Genomic DNA, 27,343 nt, shown 5'->3' with positions numbered 1-27,343 from the left:
TTATATTAGTACTAAAACGTCATAAAAAAAATTTTTTTAATTAAACGCATTATCAATAAACAGATATCTGATGTCTCTAAACACAAACTTTCATATTTTTTGAAATGAGAAATATGTGACATCTGAGGTTTTACCCGTGTGGTCTACAATTGCATATATGAAAAGCTTTTCCTGAGGTAAAAAGTATTAAAAAATTTATTTTTATTTGATTTAAAATCTCATATTATTATATTGTACTTTTTTCTAAATATGTAAAACAATTTTAAATGCAGCAATTAAGTACAATTTATTAAAATAACATCCAAGCCTGATTTAAATTTTCACTTCACCCGTGAATAAATATGTACTTATAAAAAAGGATATCGACTAAGTTGAAATACGTATTTATATGTGTAAAATGGATATCAAAGTACCACTAGTTGTATTAAAACTATACCAAGTGCTTTGCGCAGCATATTTTGGTAGTACATTGTTTATCGAAGAGACTAAAACCATGACGGAGTAACTAGTCATACTCTTCAAACCAACTATATTTGCAAACGTATGTCTCGTTTGTAACGTCGTTTCATTAGAAATATCACCTCCAGTGTAGACAACTGTATACAAAGTAGCATTTGAAAATTTCTCCCAAAAGATTCTAAGGCTTTTGCATGTAGCTACCGAAGTGAGAATTTTGATATCGGTAAAATTATCTAAATATAATTTAGTATATTAAACTTTTATTTAATAAACATTTGATTAAAGAAAATATTAATAAAAATCAGTAAATGTAATTTTAAAAACTTAACGGTTAAAAGCTAATAAAGTTAAAAAGAAAAGAATTAAAAAAAAAAAAGAATTTAAAAAGAACAAACAAACAAAAAAAGGTAAAGAAGAACAATTAAAAAATGATCAGTAAAAATCAATTACTTGAATTTGCTGTGACACTTATCAAGTTTTTTGTTTTTACTGTTAAAGTCGTATTCATGTTGTTGAACTGATAAACCATACAAGTTAGTATGTAACTGACTCCAGGAGAAAGAGAAATAGTTGTTTTGTTTTTTGAAATGTAAAGTTGAAAAGACCCAGTTTTTGCTAAGCCTGTTACTTTGTAACATGTGGCATTCGGAACAGCATTCCATGCAACATCCACTCTTGTTTTATATATTGGTGAAGCGATACGAAAACTAGTAATCTCTTGAGATTCTAAAAAATATTTCATTAATTTTATACTAATTAACTTTTAATACGATTCAACGTGTATTACAATAATTATAAATAAAGCTCGGGGGGTTTGAATAATTTTGTTAATAAATTTAGACTACTGCATAAATAAGTAAAATAATGACATTTCAAGGAAATCAAAAATTAGAAAAAATATTTGAAACAATGAATTTTTTAACAAAATTATCTGCAAAATTATCTTTTAACAAAATTATCTTATTCTATTGCTGTACGTTTCAGTAAGAAACAATTTACATTAATTTTTCTATAAAAATTCTAGCCATTGTGATTAGCTGTTATTTATAGATACTATAGATATATAGATATACACAGACGTCTATTGAATTGATAAAAAGACGGTTTTTTTTACGTTTTGCCTAGGACGTATGAATAGATAGACATTGAAAAAGGCTGATTTTAGCGTCAGCTTTAAGCTGATCAGCTTCAAATCAGATTAATTTAATCAGCTTGATAGCTGATAGTAAGAGAAAGTGATATTGGCCATGGAGAAATTACTTCATAATCAAGTTATAAAAAATAGCATGTAAAAAATTAATAACAAAAAAAAGAATATGATCATGATGGACCAACCAAGAGTAAAGCTCATGCTTTGGTTCATAGATTTGTAGCATCAAGTCAGTTAAATGATTTATTAAAAATTTTACAAACATTTTCACTACCAGAAAAGGAAGCTGTTATTGTAGTTTTCAATATACTAACTTAATGATGGCCAATCTATTCTATAATCGAATGAGCTCATAGATTAAGAACATATATTGCAAAAAATCAATATGTTCATGAAAGGATAACAATTAACCTGGCCGAGAAATGATGAAACACACTAAGTATATGCTATATCTTTTCAAGCAGACTCACGAGTTTTAAAAGGTTAAAAGTATGTTACTATTAGCTGTATACCATTAGTAATATCATCTATCAGAAAATATTTGATGATTGAAGGAGAGAATGCATTTTTCCAGAAATTTTTGCGCTGCGAAATGTTCTGCTACGTAATTTGTACTGATACTAGATTTGGTTCAGGTGTATAGTACTGTAGTTGGTGAGCATTTATGAGTAGGTCCATACAAAAGGTTTTAGTATTCATACACTCTTAGCATTAGCACTTGATCCAAGAACCAAAATTGGTAAAGAAGTCGGACCTATAGAAATAGAAGATATATAAGAAATCGAAAGAATGTGAAGTACGAGCAGTTAAAACAATCAAATACTAATTATCAATAATCTTCCAGTACCAGAATAGCAGTGTGGCGCTATTTATAAAAGAGATAGCTATCAAAGTATATTAGCAATGATAAATGCAAATGATGATAATGCCGATACTAATCGTCCTATAATTGCTGAGAATAATAATGCTAAGAAGCTTATTGATGAAAAGATTTTACAGTATCCACAGAAAAGAAATTGAATTGAATTTTTACAGATGTAGTAGAATCTAATGACAAAACAATTTCATCTAATCCATTACAATAATGGTGCCAAAGAGCTACTCATTTTCCCGTACTTACTCATATGGCAAAGAAGATATTATGCATTACAGGAAAATCAACTCTAGTTGAACGCTTATTCTTCACAACAGGTAACAGTATTGCAAATGATCAAACAAAATTCTTACATGAAAACGCTGAAGATATAATTTTCCCACAGCCTTTTTATAGCTTTAGCTTACAGCTATTTTCTTAAAGCTTAAACTTTAGCTTCAAGCTCAAACTGATCGCTAAAAATCAACCAGCCGTTCAACGCAATGTTATAGATCAGAGACGCCGACAGTGACTGAAATCTAAGCGCGTTATAAATTCTAACATCTTTTTTTAAAAAATAAACCGACATTTATCCAACTTTTTTTTTACTTACTTCTATTAGTAAACATTTTATTACGCTTAAAACACTTTTAAGAAATATAAATGGATTTTGTGTAAATAAGAATATCAATTGTGGGAGCTAATTTAGGGCCCATTTTCATATTTAGGAACAAGGAAAGGGGGGGGCTTTCCGGTAATTAAAGGAGCTTTTTTTTTTTCTTGTTAAAATTTTCAAGAAAATGGGGCCCTAATAATAATAATGATAATAATGGCCCTAGATTTTTGAGGGGTCTTCGACTCACAAGACACGGCACTGATTTCATGTGTTTGAAGATGTTTTAGTTGATATGTTAGCTTTGTTTAAATGAAACTTTTTTTTGAAAAATCTTTGACGTCAAAAAAAGTGTTTTTGTAAAAAAGCAATATGTGATATATTAAAACGATAACTGTAAAGTTGGATTACTGTAAAGTGAAAAGAATTTTCTATAAGTTGTAGGTCATATCACAAATTATTTGCAGAGATTGCTTCCAATCACTAACCCCAACAATTATATTTTACTAATGTTTTGAGGAATTAAATTTGAAGATATTTATAATTTTTGAATTGGAAAATATTTTTTGTGCAGCGAGAAGCGTTCTTGATGCGTTTATTGATTATTTAATTCAAAAACATTTTGTTATTTAATTATACAGAAATTATACAGGGATTATTGTATATATATATATATATATATATATATATATATATATATATATATATATATATATATATATATATATATATATATATATATATATATATATATACCGTAAAAACCCCTAATTCCGGATGGTTTAGGACTTAAATTGTCATAACTAGCTCAATATAAAGTATTTTGAAATAATTTTTTTAAATAAATAAACTTCATAACAAGACAAATCGAACGATATAAAAAATATCATTTTTGCGATATAAATCTATCTTTTATTTTATTTTTAAAAAATATTGTTTTTATCTGGAATTAGGTGTTAATGTCCCTAATTCCGGATGCGTATAAAATACAGAAAAACACATACACAAATAATACTAACATTAAAATAATTATTTTAATCCATTAAAAAAATGAAATCGTTTAATAAAAAAATAATATAAATTATTTTATAAACATTCGTGACAAATAAATTCCATGGTTGGACGATAATCAAAGACACATTCAATGCATGACCAATTTGAACACTGCTCACACGCAAGCCATTGGTTATCTAAGTTATTTGTCAAATTAATTTCGCAAGAATAACATAGAAGATCATCAGATACTAAATGTTATTTGAAGCTTGAGGAAAATGAGGGTCTTCTAATTTATTCTTTGTCTTTATACCTTTTTTATCTGGTATTTTAGACGACTGACTTTGTCTCAACTTTTTTTTTACTTCTCTTTTCTGTGCATTTTTCGCTTTTTGAGTAGCGGTGGAAATCTTTTTTTGTTCTCTAGTAAATTTCTTTGCAGCTTGTTCATCTAATTTTTGTTTTTTTGATGCTTGTTGAGCTTCATCGTAAGCTATGGCATCCGCCGAAGTCATATTATAATTAGCTGGTCGGTTAATCTCTCACTTTTTTGAACTCTTTTATTTAGAGTTGGTGTCAATTGATCTCGAAGCATATTTAACACGGATTTTTTTATATCTTTGCCCACTTGTTGAACAGCATTATTCAAAGTAGCAAAGCTTTTAAGCAAAAATTCACGATTTGACATTCTTGACGGTGTGTTAGGTGTATTGGTAGCATTTCCCATAACTAATGGACTGGATACAGTTGAAGAATCAAATAAATTTTTAATATTGTTGTTTTCGACAGCTTGAAACACAGCACCAATGGAAGTTTTTTTAGAAGAAATTTGCGAACGATCGAGTGGAAATATACCAGTATTTTTGAAACCACTCCGTGCATTTTCAGGTTTAAACCCAAAATTTTGAATGAGATGCTTAAACATGGCCAGAAAATGTCGATTAGTCAGGCTTTGAAAGTGATTTTTAGTCAAATAACTTTCGATAATTCTCTTCCATGCGCCTTTTACTGTTTTAAAAACGCCAACATCTAGTGGCTGTAAAAAATGGCTGGTATGAGCCGGCAAACACCAAAGTAAAATAGAATTTTCTAAAGCTTTTTTTTTCAACTCTAAGCTCATATGTAAAGCATGGCCATCAAGTATTAGAACTTTAAATCCTGAAAGTTTGTTTGCGTGAGGCAAAAAAACTGTTTTAAACCACGACAAAAAATTTTCGGATTCCATCCAGCCTGAACTACTACTGTTATAATAAACATTCTGGGCACCGCCTTTGCACCAGTCTTTCATAACATGTTTGCCTTTATAAATTATTTGATGAGGTAAATAATTACCGAATGCGTCACAACAAGTCAAGATTGTCGTCATTTTCTTTTCATTCGATGGTGCTAGCTTTTTAGGGTTTTTTGTTCCTTTTTCTACAAATAATTTTATAAAATATTATATGCTACTTTAATTGCTCAAACCAATTGTCAATTATAGCTGGTTGTGTGGCCACAGCTCTAATAGTTTGCATACCGCTTACTTTTCTTGGGCAAATTTCTTTACGATATTTATTCATGAAACCGGAGTACCATTTTCTAGTCGGTTTGCCGCCTTTGAATAGACTACGTTGGTTTGATTCTTTTAAATAGTTTTCGACAACAATAAACACGTCTTTTCTATTTAAGCCAAAGCCTATATCACTCATAAATTTAAATAAATCAACAATAATAGCTTCAGTGATGTTGCTCATCTTTCTCGGCGCTCCTCGATTATTAGATGATCCTTTTGTTCTGTCAAAAAGTGTAGATTTTGCCACATTATAACACTAAGCAGCTTGTACGTTTATTAATTAAAAAAAATTATTCATAAATTCATTATATTAAGGGAGTTATGAAACTTTTTACTAAAACCATCCGGAATTAGGTGTTTTTACGATATATATATATATATATATATATATATATATATATATATATATATATATATATATATATATATATATATATATATATACATATATATATATATATATATATATATATATATATATATATATATATATATATATATATATATATATATATATAATATTTTTAAACAAAATACTAAGGTATATTAATTGCTATATGTTAATCTAATTTTATTTTTAATTGGATATTGTAGACAAACTTCATAATCTATGGACATCTATATAATATCTAAAGATATATCTATACGGATAATTTCTTTTAAATTTTGTTCAGGTGCCCCCAGAAGTTCTAACGGTCTTATCACAGAGAACCGCGAATGAGTATTTAATAGAAAGTTTACCTTCCTAACCGATGTCGCAAAATTTGCCCAGAAGTGGGGTTGGAACCACGGTTCCTTTGTGTCTAAGGCGAGAGCGCTACCACTGCGCAACGGCTGCTCAATCATAATAAAATATAAGTATTCCCACGTGCCACAGCTGCAACCTATTTTTTTTCAATTGTTATTTATAACAATTAATAGCTTTTTAAATATAGCGTTAAACGTTCATCTATTAATCCTGCTAACCAAACTGTGTAAAATTACATTTCATTTACTAATTGCTTCAATGTCATTTCTTGAAGAATGTGTTTAAATAGTTAAGTTATAAAGCATAAACAACAGCTGCGTACAAAGTTAATGTTTAATTTTTTTCTCATGTCTTTTTGTGACATTTTGTTCTATTTTTTACCTCCATCATCACCCAAAAAATAAAACAGTTAAAAACAGTTGCAAATGTATCATCATCAAAGAATTCTTTAAAAAGAAGTCATAAATGATTAACAATCTAAAATAGAAAATTAGCTATAGAAATGGTAAGCAAATTTTTTTAAATTGGTAGAATATATTATAGTTTCAAATTCTTTTAAAAGCATTTTAGTGTTTGTCATAGTTTACATGTGTTTTTTCTTTTTAATATGGACACTGATAGTATCAGTATCGACCTTAGGGGGGGGCGAGGCTGGGCGCCGCCCAAGGGCGCTAGGAAACTGGGACGCCAAACGTTGTATGCAAACTTTAACAATATAGTAAATAGAAAAAATAAGTCAACCTAAATTTTTTCTAATGTTTTTTTTTTTTATAAAAATAATTTTTTTAAATAATTTATTTATTGTATTATTACACTGTTAAAATTCTTTATGCAAAATTAATAATTTCATTAAAAGTGTTTCAATCATAGCATATATTTTATGAATTAAATTCATTTTTTTACTTGTATCTTTCTCGGCGCCAATTATTTTGCGTTCCATCTACTTAAAGTTTAAACTTTAAACATTATTTTCGGTACGAGTTGCGAGCGCGTTGTTTATTAATTTGTAGAAGAAATTTAAAGTTGTATTTGTGATTCAAATTCAGTTTTTGTCAAGTTTTCAAATTTTGCGGTAATAAAAAGCAGGTAAGTATAAATAATGAAATCGTTTATGAATTATTAGCTTGCGAGTAATTTTTTATTTTAAAATTTTAGACAAATAGAAACTGTCAGCAGCAATCAATGGAGAGTACTCATAATAAAGAAAAAAAAGGTTTTTAAAACTCATAATAATAAGAAACCATCTGGTGCTCAATACAGAAAACGAAAAGCAAAAAAAGTTGATAATTTGAAGAAAAGTTATAAAAAACTTGAAAATTATTTTACATCGGAAAGTTTAGTGATTGTAATAAAACAAAGGAAGGAGAAAATGTTGCGCATGTACTTAGTGATACATCAACCAGCGATGAAGAAGACGGAATAGTATCAGTTGGAAATGTTCACTACGATGAAAAAGATATCGATAACGAAAATGATGATGGCCAAGATGGTGATGTAAATGATCGCACCAAAGAAACAGCAATCGATTACTCAGACTGTGGTGGTCAGACTGTGGTTGTGGCCAATTCATCGCAACATTCAATTTGTTGATTATGTAAATAATATAGGTGCAATACAAGTGAATTTGGACACATATCTACGCGATAATAGAAGACGACATTTTTCAAATGCTTATTACAACCGAAAACTTTCAAATGGTGAGGTTATTTCTCGACGTTGGCTTGTGTACTCAGTTTCTGAAGATGCGGTTTTTTGTTTTTGCTGTAAACTTTTTGATTTCAACATAAATTTAAAGTTAAACGGAAATGGATTCAATAAATGGAAGAATTTAACAGAAGCATTAAAAATTTACAAAAATAGTAAGTCACACAGAAATGCTTATCAACTATGGATTGAGACAGAAATACGAATGAAAGCTGGTGAAACTATTGATAAAGAAGAACAAAAACTAATCGAAAATGAGAGTTTAAGGTGGCGAAGTGTTCTTTAATGATTGATGAACATTACTTTATACTTGGCAACAAATAATAATGCCTTCAGAGGTTCTTTTGATAAATTGTATGTTAATAACGGCAAATTTTTAGGGTTGGTACAATTACTCACTAAGTTTGATCCTATCATGTTAAACCACGTCACGCTAGCTCTTAAAGGAGATATTTCTGATCATTACTGTGGAAAAACCATTCAAAATGAAATGATAGATATAATGGCATCAAAATTAACCAACATAATTATATCCAAAGCTCTAAAAAGTACATATTATTCTATTATTGCTGACTGCACTCCTGACGTATCTCACAAAGAACAACTCTCGCTTACGATTAGAATGTAAATATATCAGAATATCCTATAAAAATAAATGAACACTTTCTTGGGTTTTTCAATGTTAACGACACGACAGGTCTTAGTTTAACAGAAATCATAATTGGAGCTTTAAAATATTTTGGACTGAATATAAGCTTTTGTCGAGGGCAATAACGGTGCAAATATGAAAGGTAAAAAAATAGGTCTACAAAAGCGAATATTAAATTTGAATCCTTTGGCTTTTTATTTTCCATGTGGAAGCCATTCTCTCAATTTGGTTATTTGTGACGCAGCGCAGTCTTCACTAAATTCCATTAACGTTTTTGGCATAATACAAAGATTATTCACATTAATTTCTTCATCAACTTAGATTTTTCTAGTTTGGTAAGAGATTTCGCGGACAAAAAAGCTAGAAAAGTTACATTTTAAAATTTAATAACTCTTGTTTATATAGTTAGAGGATTTATTATATGTTTAATAAAAACATTTGTTATTTTAAAAGCAGCGTTGCGTTGTCTATTTATTTAGTCACTCATTTCTATAAACCCATATCATGAAAAGTCTAAGTTTATAATTTTAATAAAAAATTAATTAAATAAGAAACTTGATGCACAATATGGATCTCTTTGCATTAAACTATATATTCCCTTTAGCACTCTTGTTCATCTTTTTAGAGCATTGATCTCGTTGTTAATGGTAACAACCCACCCATATATACCTAGGGGTGCGTTCACTAGTTTTGCCCAACCTGTCAAAAAAGCTAAGGCCGGCGCTGGATAGTATGACAATGTAAACAGGGTTCGGTGAAAAGATATTTCATGTCAACTGCTCCGGCTGAAAAATCTATATGTAGTAATATTATTTATTGTAAATATGATGGATACAGCAGTCCAAAAATAGAAATAGATAAATAACAAAAATAACCATGGCTTACTGTTATTATACGGCCTGATTAGTTGCATTTTCCGCAAAAAATTAAGAGGCCAGTTTTTTTACGCCTTATTTCTAAATTTTAAATTATGTATGAAAGGGTTTATTAACAACAACAACGATAACAATATATTTACCAGTGAATATTATACAAAGGTGTTGAATAAAATATTGAACTATAATATTGTAACAATTACTATATAAATATTTGCTTGCATGCATTGGTTTATGCTTTTGTAATCATTTAATATGTAATATATTCTGAACTGGTTATTATGTGAATGTGTTCTGACTGATTGCCGGTTTCATTATATTTCATTAGAGAGTGGAATAACGAAACAGACACACCAGGGTTCCTACAGTCCAGGAAAGTCCTGGAAAGTCCTGGAATTTTTCATTTTTTCTCTTAAATCCTGGAAAAGTCTTGGAATTTTTTAAATTCTAGGACTTAAATTTCAAAATTTTTAATCATATTTTTAAGTAACATGGGTTCCATAGTTAAAATTTTTAATTAAATTTTCAAGAGGTTAAATTTTATAGTTCTGATTTATGAATAATATCATAATCAAGTATATTTTCCCTCTCACCAATGTAAACATATTTTGATTAAGATAAGTATTTCAAAATGTAAAGTATAGTACGCAGTTGGTTGCTTCTACTTAATATATCTGTAAAAATGCTTGACATGATAAGAATTATATGATTGATTAAGAATTTTTCATATATTTTTAAATTAGTTAAATGTTTATAGTGTAGTTTAAATTGCAGTCAGTTTTTAAAATTATGCTTGGATTTGTCAAAATGTTTTTTCTTTTAGTGTAATAGATTAAAAAAATGCCTAAGAATGAGTGTGCATTTCAAGAAAAATGGTTGTATGATGATCAATTTAAACCCTGGGTTTGGAAGATAAATGAAACAATGGTTAAGTGTATCTATTGCTTTAGTAAAATCAATGTTTCTAACATGGGAGAGGCTGCATTAACATCGCATATGAGAAGCAAAAAGCATATACAAAGAAAACCTTTAGAGCAACCTATCAAATCATATTTATAACCTTTAACTTCCCCACCTCCTATTCTAGAAACTTGTTTTGAAGCTAACGGGTGATGCGGAAGTTATCGGACAAAATAAAAACGTCAATAACTTATTTATAAATAAAAAAACAAACTACTATTATATTTTTTTTAAATAAAGCATTTATCTTTTAATAAAAATATATTATTTTTTATATGAAAAAACACCACCATCTGCAATTGATCTCAATTTTGCTCTGACGTCTTTCATATGCGACTGTAAAATGTTTAAATCAATTTCTTGTAGTTTTAGTTTAATGCGATCAATCAAAACTTGCTCTGTTGAAGCTTGCCAATCTCCCTCGTAAACCTTCAGTGAAAAATGTCCCCAAAAATTTTCAATTGGTCGTGCTTGAGGCACATTTGGGGGATTGGATTCTTTATCAACGTAATAGACATATTGGTCCATCCAATTTAGAGAATCTTTAGAATAATGAGAACTTGCTAAATCTGGCCAAAATAAATAGTTAAAGTCTCCATGATAATTGTAAATAAATGGAAGAAGTCATTTTTTTAAACATTCATTAATATAGATTGATGAATTAATCGCTACAGCCTTGGAAGTGCGAAACAATGGCTCAGACATACCACGGTCAGATATGGCTATCCACATTAATAATTTTTTGGAAATTTCTGTTTTCCTATAAAATAAACACTTTCTGGGCATGTCTTTTTGTTGTTTGTGTAGTATCCAGAATTTCCAGGCATGTTGTCCCCTCCAAAACAATAGTGTTTTTCGTCATCGATGACTAGAAGCGATTTTGTGTTATAGAGTTGGCTAACTAGTTTCCTGCTTCTTTTCTTGGCCTTTATTTGTTGTTCTATAGTGCATTTTGGAGTCTTTTCACGTTTTCTATATTTAATATTCATTTTTTTTAACAGTCAACCAATTATCGATTGATTTACACCGAATTTAATACCTATTTTTCTCTGACTGACCCCTTTTCGATTGTTGACATGTCTCGTTAATTCGGCTTTCTTTTCTCTAGTCCAGGATGTCGGACGACCAGGGTGCTTTCTATCAGAAAACAATTGAACAGTCTCAAGTCTTTTTAGGTCATCATATATTGTACTTTGAGCAAATCCTTCCTTTTCAAAATGATTTACGATTTTTTTTTTTTTTTTTTTTTTATATTAGGTTTATTTACAAAAAACATTTTTAGTCGCTTTCGAAAGGATTCTCGTTCAGCTGCATTTACCCTTACTTTAAATAATTGTGTTTCAAATAATAAAGTTTATATTTTATAGAACGTTTATGCCTACGCATAAAACCACAAAAACTAATTATTATGCTCAAATAATGAAATTAGGACTTGTCCGATAACTTCCGCATCACCCGTTATATCACAATCAAGCAAATCAAAAACAATTGATCAACTGTTTATAGGATCATTGACACTTGAAGCTGAGATACGCTGGGTTTTAAATACTGTTTACTCAAGGCATTCAATGAATACTTCATCAAATTCTGGAGCATTGTTTAGAAAAATGTTCCCTGATAGCAATATTGCAAAGACATTTCAATGTCTTTGCAATATTGGATACATATGGACTTGCTCCATATTTTCGAAGTGAGCTATTATTGACACTTTCAACTGCTGCATATTACACTATTTCGTTTGACGAATCACTTAATCAAATATTTCAAAAAGGAAAAATGGATCTTTTAGTCAGGTTTTAGAATAAAAAATCCGACATCATTAACATTCGATATCTTAATTCAGAGTTTGTGGGACGCTCCGCTGCTGAGGATGTTTTAAATAAATTTCTCAGTGGTGTATCCGAAATTGACAATGCAAAGATTTTACAAGTGTCTTCCGATGGTCCCAATGTCAACTTGTTATTTCTCAAAAATTTCAGTGAACAAAGGCAAGAGGAAGAACTAAATCCTCTTATTGATACAGGAACATGTGGTTTTCACACCATTTACAGAAGCTTGAAAGCTGGTGCAAAAGCAAGTGGCTGGAAAATAAATGATGCTTTGAAATCAATGTGGCAATTCTTACACGATTCGCTCACACGGCGAGAAACTTATGAAAATATTGCTGAAACACTGGAATATCCACTTCAATTTTGTGGACACAGGTGGTGCGAAAATGAAAACTGTGCACGAAAAGCTGAATCACTTCTTGATGGTTACATAAATTTGTAACATACATTAGTAGTCTAAAAAAAAGCAAGCTACCTGATGTCAATAATAAAAGTTGGCAGAGACGAAAAGCTATGATACATGATCCAATTTTACCAGCAAAATTTAAATTCTTTGAAATGGTATCTGAGATAAATGCCTTTCTAAAAGGTTTTCAAACAGATAAACCCATGGTACCCTTTATGAGTGCTATTCTTGGTGATATTATCAAAGAGTTATTGAGCTGATTTGTTCTCAAAGATGTCTTGTAGAAATGTGATGGACTTATCAGCTGCTTTAACTTGATATAAACAATAGAAATGTTCGAAAACCTCCAGATTTTAGTTCAAAACTTGAAGGAGAAATCCCTTGTTGCTTTACGTATCATTGAAGACCACCTTTTATCTTCAGGAGAAACGCCTGAAAGCATCAAAATTACCAAAGAAATGCAGCAACATGCTAGAAAAGCAAGCAGCTCATACCATGAAGACTTGAGAAAGAAAAAATTAAAAAAAGAAAGTGACAATGTGGCGTTAAAACGAAAGATTGTTGATGATGAGTTAAAAGCTGTTTGGGCAAAACAACGACTTCTTCAAAGTCAAATTAAGTTGTCATCTAACGATTCGGACAAACTTGCCATTGACGCAGGAAAGAAAAGTGACTTTACGCTTTTAAAAGAGTCAAATAAACAACAAAATTTGTGTAAAGCAAAGCGGAACGAAATTGATGAGTTAGATTTGATTGAAAAAAAGCTGAATAAGAACTAGACAGTATTTTCCATCTGGCATTATTCTTTGATGATATTTTATTATTGTTATATTAAAAATGCCAATTACTATATATTTCATTTTTAGAGTTTGAAAAAAGTCTTAACACTATTTCAATCTGTATATATATATATATATATATATATATATATATATATATATATATATATATATATATATATATATATACACATATATATAACTCCCAATATCTCGAACCTCCAAGGGACCTAGAAAATAGTTTGAGTTAGCGAATGTTCAAGTTATTGGGACATTCTATTACACAAACTTTGGTCGATAAATAAAAACAATTTGAGTTACCAAAAGTTTTGATCTCAAAGGTAAAAATAATACATTATAAATTAAAAAATGTGCTGTCACTCTGTCTTAGTTTTGAAGAAACATCTCTATCGAATATAATTGAGACTTGTAAGACTGAAGGGCATATAGTCATACAACACTTGCAGTGCCTCTCAAATATCACTAACTTTGGGGCAAACTGGATTGGTTGCATTATTATCATCATTATCTTCCTCGTCATTAGCATTATGTTCATTCGCTGCATTTTTAACTTCTTTTATCAACTATTCATCTGTAAGTAAAGGTTCTGTGCACAATCAAACCAACTATCAGACGCTTGAAATCCATTTATATTAATTTTTTCAGCAAGTTCTCTGGATTTGTTTTAAGAATTCTTGCTAATACTGCCACGTTTCTACTCGTTGCATTTAAGAGCCATTTAAAAACAAGATTATCTAAATTTGAGAATGTTCCTTCTTTAATTCTCATACATTTTGACTTAATCCCTTGCATCTTCCTACATTCAAAAATTTTTTCATATTTTGTAGCATGAGACTTTGACAATACTTCTCCAATTTTCTATAATTCAATGTACTTTTTTTAAATTGTTTTGTGTTCATTTTTCTCTTTTCAACGATAATAAAATGTAAAGACAACAAATTTTATTATAATACTGCAATGTGCATTAGTATAACTTAATTAAACTAAACTATAAACTTAATTAAACTATTATTATCGTATATAGTATATATATTGTAATATATATATTTTATATGCATTTATTTTAGGTGCCCTACTTTAGGTGCCATTAGGGTCTTATAATAGAGAACTGCGAAAATGTATTTAATAAAAAGTTCACGCCTCCTTCCTAACAGATGTTGCAAAGTATGCCCAGAGACGGGTTTAAACCACAAATACCTAGTTTCTACTACTACCACTGTGTTACACTATTTTATACTTTAGGTTTTGTGTTTTATTAGAAACATTTGTTTATGAAAATTTTAGCTTCAAGTGATAATAAAGTTTTTTAACTTTTTAAATGGTTTATTTCAAAGGAAATTTTCCGGATTTTTTTATAGCTAAATCCTGGAAAGTCCTGGAATTTTTTTTTTTCGGGGGAAATATCCTGGAAAAGTCCTGGAATTTTTTTTGCGAAAATCCTGGAAAAGTAGGAAAATGGTCCTGGAAAGTCTTGGAAAGTCCTGGAATTTCGATTTTTTTTTCTGTGGAAACCCTGCACATTTATTATTGGAATTATCTCGACTTATTTAAGTGGAGATAATTCCAATAATAAAGTTATATTTTTTGATTTGTTTTAGTAATAAAATGGTTAATAAATGTGTTGTTACAAACTGTAAAACTGGTTACTCTAATGGTCCAAAAAAAAGTCAACATTTCATTTTCCTGAAGAATTTTATTTGCGAGAACGATGGATATACTTTGTTAATAGAAAAAATTAGACTCCATCAAAATATTCAGCTATTTGTGTGAATCATTTTGATGAAAATTTTAATAATTACGGAAAAAGATGCACCCTAAAATGGAATCTTCTTCCAGTTCCCACTCTTCAAACCGATGAAATAAGTGAATTGTTGACTCTAAGGGTTCCAAAGTTGCCCTGAAAAGAACCAACTTTGAGATATTTAGGAAAAGATGAGTTTAAAGATTTTCAAAGTGTTGATGTAATAATTAATCTTGATTCTTTGACAGAACAACATTCTCCGCCAGGCTTTACAATTTAAAAAATTCATGATAGTGTTGTTTATTATAAATTATGTTGTGATGATAAATCAGGCATACCAACTGTTTTTGAGTCAATAACTGTAAATAAAGATCTTTATGCTTTATTGTCTTATAAAAGCTATCATATTTCTTTACCTGAATGGTTTCGTAGTGGTCATAATTGCAAATTAACAAACTGTAGTATGTTAGAAAATTTTCCTGTCTAGATTAAAAATAAAGCCAATGATATGAATTCAATTTTGACAGAGTTAAATAAAATTAGATACTTTTCTCCTCAAGGCAGACCTCCATATTCTGCATCCATTATACGTTATGCGCTAATTTTACGTCACACTTCAGCACAGTCTTATAAGTTATTGTTAGAACAACTACCTTTACCATCTTTTATTTTACTTAGAAAAATCCAAAGTGGTGATATAAATGCGTATAAAGCTATAAAAGTTTTGTTACAAAAACATTGCGTATCAAGTGATTTCTGCAGATATACTTCATCTTGTGGATGAAATGTATCTGCAGAAATCAGCCCAATATCAAAGTGGGAAATATATTGGTGAAGATTCAGAAAGTAATCTTTATAAAGGTGTTGTTGTTTTTATGATTGTAGGGCTTCAAAAAGCTATTCCTTATGTTGTGAGATCATCACCTGTAGTTTGCACTACAGGATCATGGTTGAAAAAAAAAAATTGATGAGTGCATTACCTCATTGCACCAATCAGGTTTTAAAGTAAGAGCTATTGTTACAGATAATCATTCTACCAATGTTAATGCATTTACAGAGTTACATAAATCATATACTGGAGATGGAAAACTATTTATTTATTATCCAGCTTATAATGGAGTTTTTAACATATCTATTATATGATTTAATCCATTTAATAAAAAATGTAAGGAATAACTTGTTGAATGGAAAAAAATTTGTTTTTCCTTCTTTTTCGTTTGATTTCTTCAGAGACAAAGTTGAAGTTCCAGCTGGTTTCATTACTTGGGATTTATTTCATAAAGTTTATAAAAAAGATTAATTATTAAATGGAAACTTGAAAAAAGCGAGGAAAATTAATTATCAGGTCACTCATCCTGGAAACAATAAACAAGATGTTAATCTTGCATTAGAAATTTTTGATGAAACAACTACAGCTGTGATACTAAGTTATTTTCCTGAAAGAAATGATGCAGCACAATTTTTACCATTGTTTCATAAGATATTTATCACACTTAATTCAAAGAATAAGGTTTAATACATCCAATCAGCTCGGCAATGCTGCTGTAAAAGGAGATAAAAAAAATCCACATTGTATAGAGAAATATCAAATTGGATTGAAATTTGGTCAACATGCGAATATTTTACTTTAACCAAACACACTTCTTATGCTCTTATCACAACATTATGTGCAACTGCATCTCTTATTGATGATTTGCTTGAAGAAAGCTATACATTTGTTCTTACTTCCAGGTTACAAAGTGAACCTTTGGAGCTACGCTTTAGTAAGTATAGAAAAATGAGCGGTGGTCGATTTCTTGTAAGTCTTTTAGAAGTTTGCAACAGTGAAAAGATTTTAGCAGTAAGAAGTCTTCTAAAGGAAAATATTAATTTCTGGCATGAAAATATTTATTAAACATTTGAATACTCTACATTAAGAAACATTATGCAAGATATTGCATTGTTGTCTTCAGAGATATTAGAGTGTCAGCTTTCTGAAGATAGCATGAATGTTGCTGTTACTATAGCAGGCTACATTGCTAAAAAATTGAAAAAATGATTTAAATGTCTATCTTGTGGTCAAAAAATGGTTTCTACAGACCAAGATGTTTTTAATAACGAATATCTGAAAATATTATCCAGAGGTGGACCTATATGTCCAAGTCAATCCTTGTCTGATTCTATTTGTCATCTTTTTAGTATTCTAGATATTATTTCTCCTATTCTAATCAAACATTGCAGTTATTCTTTATCAATTAAAGGTTTTGCAGAACAAATTTCTAAGATTTATTATAGCAGTGTTGATTTTACACGCGAGAATCGCCAAGAATGGGGAATTAAATATGGATCACGAAATGTTATTAATATTTTTTATAATAATTTACAAAAAGAAACTACAGATTCTGTAAGAAAAGATCAGGTAAAAGAGTTTAAAAAAAGACAAAGAACTGATAGTTAATGCTAATAAAAGATTTTTTCTCAAATCCTTAATACATATAAAATTACAAACCTTTGTTTTTATTTCCTTATAAGAGTTGTTAGTAGTCTTTGCAATATGTAAGTTTGTTTTAGTAGCATTTTGATACATAGCAATTTGAAAGCCTATTTCAGTATTTCATATGTTATTGGAATATACTGAAATAGGGAATCAGTTAGCGAAAAATATTGTATAGCATACTGTAATTACATGATGATAATCTCAAGTATTTCTCGACCATCTTAATAAAATAAACATTACTGTAAAAAAACTGGCCTCTTAATTTTTTACGGAAAATGCAACAAACCAGGCCGTATAATAACAGTAGGCCATGAAATAACATAAATTATCTTAAATAACAACTATAAATAGCCTTACCTACAGCCAACATGAACAGTGGAATCAAACATAACAATTTGAACATTCTTAAAAAAATCATTTTTTATATGTTACTAAATATATTTATATATATATATATATATATATATATATATATATATATATATATATATATATATATATATATATATATATATATATATATATATATATATATATATATATATATATAATATATATATATATATATATATATATATATATATATATATATATATATATATTTATATATATAAATTATGTTAGTGTATTCTACAAACAGAGTGCTCAATGTTCTAAAAGAACAAAGCAATAATAGAAAAGTAAAAATATTTCTCTATAATTTGAAATTTCGATTTTCCTGTGACATAATTTTTCTATAATTTGAAAATTTTTTTATGTTCAGACATTCTTCTTGATGAACCTACTGATGGTGAAGCACAGTGTTGAAGTAATCAAAAATTAGATAAGTGTTTTTACTAATTTATATATATATATATATATATATATATATATATATATATATATATATATATATATATATATATATATATTTATATATATATATATATATATATATATATATATATATATATTTATATATATATATATATATATATATATATATATATATATATATATATATATATATATATATATATATATATGTATACATTTATATACATGTATATATGTATAAATTAGTAAAGTAATAATATATATATATATACATTTATATATGTTAAAATAGTAAAGTAATAAAACTTATCTAACTTTTGTCTTTAACGACTTGTTTCACCATCAGCAGGTTCATCAAGAAGCTTCCTTATGAACCTACCGATGGTGAAACAAGTTGTTAAAGGCAAAAATTAGATAAGTGTTTTTACTATATATATATATATATATATATATATATATATATATATATATATATATATATATATATATATATATATATATATATAAAGATATATATATATAAAGATATATATATATATATATATATATATATATATATATATATATATATATATATATATATATATATATATATATATAGGTATATATATATGTATATATATATATATATATATATATATATATATATATATATATATATATATATATATATATATATATATATATATATAAGTTTTGAATAAAGTGTTTAAAGATAAAAATGTAAAGATAAAAATCACTGTAAGATGTAAATCACTGTAAAGATAAAAATGTAAAGATAAAAATCACTGTAAAAATGTAAAGATAAAATTCACTGTAAAGATAAAAATCATATTTAATCAATTGTTGTCGATTTTACTGGGTTTTTTTTTAAAAAAAAACCTGTTATGATCAAGGTATCATAGTGTTTCGATTTAGGGAACCAGTTGCCTTAATTGGAACAAAATTGTATTTTTGCAATCAATTAGTTGGGTTTTCTGTTTGTATTAAACAAATCATAAATGTTTTCATAGTTAAGCCATCTTTGGATAGAGTTTGTACTTTAACAGCTGTAGAGTTTGTACTTTAACAGCTGTAATACACAAAAATTAGTATTCAAAATGTTCATCCAATTTGTTTTTGAATTGGTTGATACCAACTGCATCTAGTGTTTCTTGTTTAAGATTGTTCCAGTCATTTGCCACTCTATTGGTGAAAAAAATTATATTGGTGTCGTTTAATATTTGTCGTTTAATTAGTTACTTAAGTTGCTATTTCCGGTTCTGTAGATACTACCACATAATTTTTTTTCATTTCCTGATTCAATAACACACCAGATTTGTTCTATATTAAGGTTTTTTAAACATTTTTCTGATATTTCATAAGCCTTTATATCGTTTTTTATATATATACATACTCCTCCACCACTATCAACATCTCTGTTTTTTCTAAGTAAGGTGCATCCATTGATATTGGTTACTGACTCATTATTCCACCAAGTTTTACAAATCATTACGACATTAGCTTTGTTTGAATTAATAACTTTGATTAGTTCATCGAACTTATTGTTTAATGAAGTTGCATTCAAGTACAAGCACGTTGTTTCATTGAGTTTAGATCTTAATCTTGATGGTGCTTCAAATATTTTATTGGTTTTTGATTTCAATTTTCTGCAACATATCGTTTCTGATAACGAATTGAAATGTTGAACTTTTATCTTCTATCTTTCTTTTTTAGTTTATTTAATTTATTTATTTCACCAAGTAGCAATTTAAGGCTAGCTCTTTCTCTATTCGTTTGATCTGGATTGATAAATACTTTATTTTTATATGCTTCGATTTTATTTAATTCTCTAGCAACACTTTTTTTCATGATATGATGAATTAACTAGTTCAATAGCTAGTGGTCCTGGTTTATATATATATAGTGTATATATATATATATATATATATATATATATATATATATATATATATATATATATATATATATATATATATATATATGTATATATATATATATATATATATATATATATATATATATATATATATGTATATATATATATATATATATATATATATATATATATATATATATATATATATATATATATATACATATATATGTATATATATACATTAGCCAATCCCATAACTTTTTTTCAGCTACCGACTTTTATGCGGAGTGGCTAATGAGTGGCCTATAGATCATGTTTATATAAAAAAAACTATTTTTTATTTTTTCTTGATAGAAGTATTTGCGCTGATTGTTCGAAGTTTTTATGATTTTTGACTAAATTTAGAGCAATTTCCAAGCATTGGCGTGAATAGATTCTGATGTTAAATCCAGTTAATTTGTTGAACGATATTTTCTTAATGCGTTCTTGTATTAAAAAAAACAGTGCTTAATAATTTTAGAAATATGTTGTACCTATCTTTCACTGATTACGATAGATAAATTAACACTTTGTCTATTGTACAATTTTTGTTGATCTATGAGCTTTTTTCCAGTCAAAAGACAAACTTTATGGTTTTTACCTAATTTTGGTATCGAATGACGTTTTTTTTAAAAAAATACTGTTACTGAAACCTTGGATTAAACAAATCCAAATCCAAAATGGTTTCCTTAAAAGGTTGCGTAAAGGACTTTTGATACTTTGTCAAAAAAAAATGTCGAAAAAAAGCCTAGAGTAGGCATCGAACCACGGATCGGTGAAGGCTACAGCATTTTTTGGTATTTGAGATAGCTAACAGACATGGCACAAACTCCAAACATTTGTATGTTTATACTTATGTCGAATAATGATGCTTTGCAAAATATTGCGATAATTGGAGGCTGGGAACAAAAAAGGCCAAAAATTTTATCCCCCCTGCCCCAAACGTGAGAGCAACAAAATGGTAAAATAATTTTTTTACTTTTCTTAACTAAGTTTATATTCATCAATAAATTTTAAGTTTCATAGTATTTTCTCTCAGTGTTCATAAATTATAACCATATAAAGTTTAAACGCCACACCCTCAAGTTGAGGGGGTTACAAACTTTATATGGTCATAATTTTTAAACACTTAGAGATTGTAAAGCAATACTTAAAATTCACCGAATATAAATCTAGTTAAGAATGGCAAAAAAATTATTTCATCAACTTGTTAGTCTTTTGGGGCAGGGGGGATGAAATTTGAGGCCTTTTTTGTTCCTAGCCTCTAATCATTGCAAATATTTAAAAAGCATCATTTTTTGACATAAGTATAAATATACAAATGTTTGGATTTTGCTCCATGTTAGCTATCTCAAACATCAAAAAATGCTGGATCTGTCACTGCCACAGATCTCTTGTACATATAATATATACATATAAATTTTCAGCTTAAGAAAAATATATCAAGAAAGTATGTAAAAAAATAATTTTTAAAAGTACTTTTAATGTTCAGAGTTTGCAGCTAGGTATCGGATCAAAATTCAAATTAGTAGAACCATTCAATAACGAGGAAACGAGAAAGCATTTGGCGTACCTAGCTCCTTGAATCCACTTTTCTTCTTTTTTTTAATGTTTCTTATTTATTTGCAGTAGCTTCTGAAGCTTCTCCAAGTTCATCACACGCTCTGCATTATCTTGAATAAATTTTACTGTAAGCACAGCAAAATTTAATTTTTTAATTACGAAATACTTTTCTTCAAACAAGAAATACCTTTCTTGTTTGAGAAAATAAATATCCTGCAATTTATTTTTAAAAACAAGAAATATATTTCTTGTTTTAAGAAACTAATTTCTTAAACTATGGTCAATAGATTTTGCTGTGAGTTCTGATGATTTGATAGCAACTTTGAAAGATTTTTAAAAATTTGGAATTCATTGTATCTAAAAAATTAGGTACAATGAAGACATTTTTTGAAACTATGACCAAGAGTATCAAAATTTAACCAGTAGTCTGGTGAAATATACAAATCAAGACCTAGTGGCTGGTCTTTATTAACAAAAACTGCTTTCAGAAAGATTTCAGCTTTAATTCTATCCGTTTTTACATCTTTTCGGATCTCCCTGTGTTTTTGAATACAGAACTTTTTACCATTGTTACATTGTGGTCAAAAGATGCTAACGCCCGCACCAAATACCTTTATGGTTTTACCATGATTTGAATTTCACCTCTGCAGCAGGCTCAATATACATCTGCCTATAGTCTTGTTGATCTTAAAAGTGTAAATTAAAAATAATGCAGATATGTAGATAAAATAAGGTTTAAAATTACACTGATAAAAATTTATTACATTTAATTTTTACAAGATAAAATCAAAGTATTTCTATTGGTTTGATTTTTATTATATTTCTACTGATTTTAAGAAAAGTCTGTCATTGGAAAAAAAAAAGGTTTAGAGTTATTTTCTTTGTATTTTACATCTGATTTTAAACCATTTTGCAAACCATTGTTTTTAATCGATTTGTTACTTTATGACATAAATTATTCTTAAATAATAAGAATGAAATATAAAAACTTATGAAATAAAGTTTTAAAAATTGCAGAATCAGAAAGTTTAATGTATCATGTATAAATTATATATCATATGTAAATCAAATATATCATACATAAATTAATGTAACATATATCAATGTAAGAAATTAATTTACTTACTAAATTAATTTTTTACATTGATATATGCCCAAAAGCACTGCTTTGGGAACTGCGAATAGGATATTTTTGGAGTTTTATACCAAAAAATGATGAAATTCTTGAAAACTTGAAAAATCAAAGACTTAAATGGAATATCATCGTTTAAATCATTGTTTATTCTTTTTCACAATAAAAAATGTATTTACTTATAGTATACCTAAAGAAAACAATAATTAAAAAATATACATATTTTTTAATTTAATTTTTTGATTTAGGTGCCCCAAGAAGTCGTTCTTATCACAGAGCACCGCGGAAGAGCATTTAACTGGGAAGTTTACGCCTCCTTCCTTACCGATGTGCGAAATATGTCAGGAGCTCGTTTCAAACTCTGGATCTTTTACTTATAAAGCATGCACTCTAACCACTGCGCTACGGCAGCTTCATTGATGTATATTTTATATTTTATGAACTATTAATATTTTTATATTTTATGACTTTCTGCTACTCAAGTTTAAGTGAATAAGTAAAACCAAAGTCGTAATTTTTTATAAAAATCTCATCTTGACAAATTATAATTTAGGTTTTAAATGAAATTAAGTAAATCAAAATTAATTTTTGTTTAATACAACTTTTTCTGCTTATGCTTTAAAAAATTTCTCGAAGTTTTTTTTTTTTTTTTTGCTTATACAGAATTAAAGAGTTTTATAAAATTTCTTTTTAAACTTCTTTCGGAATTTGCTAAGTCGGTTTGCTTCAAATTATTTTAATAAAGTTAAAATTTGTCCTTAATTTGGATGTGATTATAGATCAAAAGAGAGAGAATTTTTACAATGTGTTTAAATCCTCAAGTTTCCTAAAAACATGTTTTTTTTTAACTCTAAGTTTTCCACTTAATAAATCAAAGTAAACAAAGAAATTATATGCTGATAGTAGTAGCTCTTTTTCATCTTTTTCCTTGAGATTTTTCTAAATAATTTTGCAATAATTAAAATAATTCCAGCACCGAGCAAAGTATTCACTTAAAAATAGCATTCAAAAAATTGAGATTTTTGAGAGGTCTGGAAATTAAAGCTAAGATTAAGATTCCATAATACACCTCATTTATATTAAATTATACAACATAAAATCTTGATAGGTATATTACATTTTCAATAAACTTTAAAAGCTTGTATATGGTCCACAGTTAAATTTTTGTTGTTTTTCCTTTGAACAATCTAATTGATTATCTTGCAGATCAGATATTTTACGGAAATATTTTGATTGTTTAAATTAATAACTGACTAACGGCAATTTCTTGAAAGTAATGAGCGCCTTAACTACAATAAGTATTTACTCTTTTCTCTTCTCTTACGTCATTAAGGTGTATAAAATAAAAAGTTTATAAATCAAAGACACGTTTATTGTTAACTATGGTTTTATTGATTGTTTATTCATGCTCCATATTAAGCATACTCATTCATCCGTAGATTGCTCAATTTGCAAATTATATATTATTTCAACCTTATTTTTATATATATAAAAAATATACTTTTTAGTTTTTAGCAGGGTAAATATTAAATATAAATATATACAGAGGTGATTCTAGAAATTGAATGAGGGGCGGGGGATAGAGCTAATACTTTAAAAGTACAGCCTGGTTTCTAAATCTTTTTTTTTTTTTAGGGATAGGCGTAGTAAGACTAGATATATCTGATTTAGTTATAAACGTGTGCATACATCGACTAATGTACTTACCTGTCGGTTCAGTGGAGTATACATACGACTTATAGGGTTACGGTTTACGATAAGATTTTGGTTTGGGCAGGTGGTTTATTAGTTTAAAGAAAAGTCTTTTTAAAGTTTTTATACTTTTTCCGTTTGTTTTTTTTAATTTTCAAAATATGGACCTAAAGTATACATATTTTGGTCACAATTATGGTACATAAAGCAAGTAATATATATTGTTTACTAATATAAAATAAATATATTTTTTGCATTTATATATATATTATTTATATAATAGTGTATTTTTAATATAATATAAATAATGTATTTATGTAAATACACGACTGCAATAAATAGTTAACAAAATGCTGCATGAATAGAAAACGTTAGACAAATATTCAATATAAAGAAACGTTTTTTACGTTGCAATTTTCTTACTTTAGTTGTTGCTACTTTTGATTTTTATTTCCTACAGATCCTAATGCTGTAAATTCTAAAGTTTAAAATGATAATTAAAGGAAAATAACAAGAAAAAGGATGTTAATACGTTTAATTAATCCATTTCTTACGTCTTTCGTATGAAATAAAATAATTAAAGTTACGCAACATTCTTGTTTTTCGGATTTATGAAATTAAAGCTTTTTACATATTTAAATTTTCTATCATAATTACAAAATTTGTGAGTTCCAAATATGGCATTTAAATTAATTTCGAATTTTCCCAAATAAGAATTTCTCGAAAATGCAGGATAAAATCTATTGTGGAAATAAAAAACACTATAGATAGATTTGATGAATTAAACATATTTGCGTCTAATACGTATTAAACATAAAGCCTAAACGTTTAGTACGTATATTAATTAAATAAAACGTGTTAAAACGTATAAATAATAAATTTATGTTATGGTTAATCAGTTTTTTTTTAAAAAAGTGCTGACATGAATCACAAAATGAAATTTAAAACTTATGGCTATTAAATACTATATAAAGTTTAGGTTTTTATTTTTATTTCATATGGAAAAACAGTTAGTTACTTCAAATATGACCAGCGTAGTTTTACGACAAATTTGACCTTTTTTTGTGTCTGTTACGTTAAGTATTGTGTTACTTCATCATTTTAACGGGAATACCAGTTATCCTTTTTAATTTGGCATTTTTCTTTAAAGTATAATTAGAGAGTACGTGACGGGTAGCGAGAAGGCAGGTATAAGTCTTTTTTGCGACAAATCGTTACAAACATTCAATAATAAAAAAGTTGTAATCAAAAAAAATTTGTATTAAAACTTATCGACTGACTTATTAGATAGCCATAAATTAATTGACTAACTTTTTAATATTAACTAAACTTCGTATTAACCAAGCAACTAACTTTCGATTTTCTAAAATTGGTTAAATAACTTTTTAGTCTAACTAAAATTAGTCAACTAATACTACAGTTTTAAAAATGTATATAGCTACTGGGAAAATTTAAAATTAATTTAAGTACCATGTTTTGAATTCACAAATTTTGTAATCACGATACAAAATATAAACATGTTAAAAGCTTCAATTGTTTAGTCCTACATCCGAGAAATATGAAGCGGTAGTTTGATTATGGCGATCAAAGTACCGCATAACTTAATTAATATTTTAAAAAATTTAAGGGTTTCTGCTCTAAGGTAAAAGGGTTGTAACAAATAGAATTGAAGTTTAAAATAACAATAGTATTAACAAAACCATATTCAGTTACCCATGTCTCCCGAGGTTGTTAAGTCCATTTTTTTGAATATGATATTCATCAAAGGTGTTTATTCCTCAAAGGTGTTTACGCATAACTATTTTTAGATTTTCAAATAACATTTTTCGAGAAAATAAAACTTTATTTAGTTTTAAATCTCATAATAAAGACGCAGATATCTTGAGCGACGTCAACATGATGAAAACAATTAGACAAAATATTTTATTAGTTCTGCCTTTTTCTAAATGATTAGGGACTGATATGTTATAATACAATACATATTTAATCATCGGAAATATTAAAATTGAATGAGAACTAATCCGTCATAATCCAGCGTAGTTATAAGAATCATAAAAAAATCATGATTGAAATAGAAAAATACGTCTAAGAAAAATCATTTACATGCTATTTTTATTATGTCCAAACGATAGTATAAGTGTTGCAAGCATTCAAAGATACGGTCCCATCATGCAAGTTAGAAAAACCAACTTTTTTAAACTAAGTCTATCACCCTACACTTTTTGGTTTTTAAAGACAAGTTATTAACGTTTTTTTGGACAGACTTTGAGACCGACTACATTTAAGTGTTGTAGAAGGACTGATGATACACCTAAATTCTAAATTATCGCGCTTTAATCAACTTTAATTTTTATTCAAAAGATTCTTTGTTCTACTGGCTGTATTCCATTTTTCAGCAAACTTAGTGGATATGT

At 27.7% G+C, this 27,343-nt stretch overlaps 1 protein-coding gene and 1 long non-coding RNA gene across 2 annotated transcripts; one reads left to right on the top strand and one right to left on the bottom strand.

Annotated features, from left to right (window-relative positions):
* Positions 1–194: 194 nt before the first annotated feature.
* Positions 195–25,484, bottom strand: LOC100203288 (uncharacterized). Its single transcript, XM_065799763.1, has 4 exons — positions 25,353–25,484; positions 18,166–18,212; positions 910–1,185; positions 195–692 (listed from the first exon to the last, which is right to left on the bottom strand). The coding sequence occupies exons 2-4, from the start codon at positions 18,209–18,211 to the stop codon at positions 385–387; spliced, it is 630 nt and encodes a 209-aa protein (XP_065655835.1). The 5' UTR covers position 18,212; positions 25,353–25,484; the 3' UTR covers positions 195–384.
* Positions 7,266–9,176, top strand: LOC136081754 (uncharacterized). Its single transcript, XR_010639077.1, has 2 exons — positions 7,266–7,454; positions 7,524–9,176. It is a non-coding gene; the product is annotated as an uncharacterized LOC136081754 (long non-coding RNA).
* Positions 25,485–27,343: the final 1,859 nt, after the last annotated feature.

Source organism: Hydra vulgaris, chromosome 06 (genome assembly GCF_038396675.1).
Source record: "Hydra vulgaris chromosome 06, alternate assembly HydraT2T_AEP".
In the NCBI taxonomy this organism is placed as follows: Eukaryota; Metazoa; Cnidaria; class Hydrozoa; order Anthoathecata; family Hydridae; genus Hydra; species Hydra vulgaris.
This window is presented reverse-complemented; position numbering and strand designations above follow the sequence as displayed.

Bases quoted from the DNA above. Each gene is read 5' to 3' on its own strand.
- LOC100203288 (XM_065799763.1), bottom strand. From the start codon at position 18,211: ATGTTCAAATTGTTATGTTTGATTCCACTGTTCATGTTGGCTGTAG. The intron at 1,186-18,165 runs GTAAGGCTATTT...AATATTTTTTAG, and splicing joins ACTGTTCATGTTGGCTGTAG to AATCTCAAGAGATTACTAGT. The intron at 693-909 runs GTAATTGATTTT...AATTATATTTAG, and splicing joins AAGTGTCACAGCAAATTCAA to ATAATTTTACCGATATCAAA.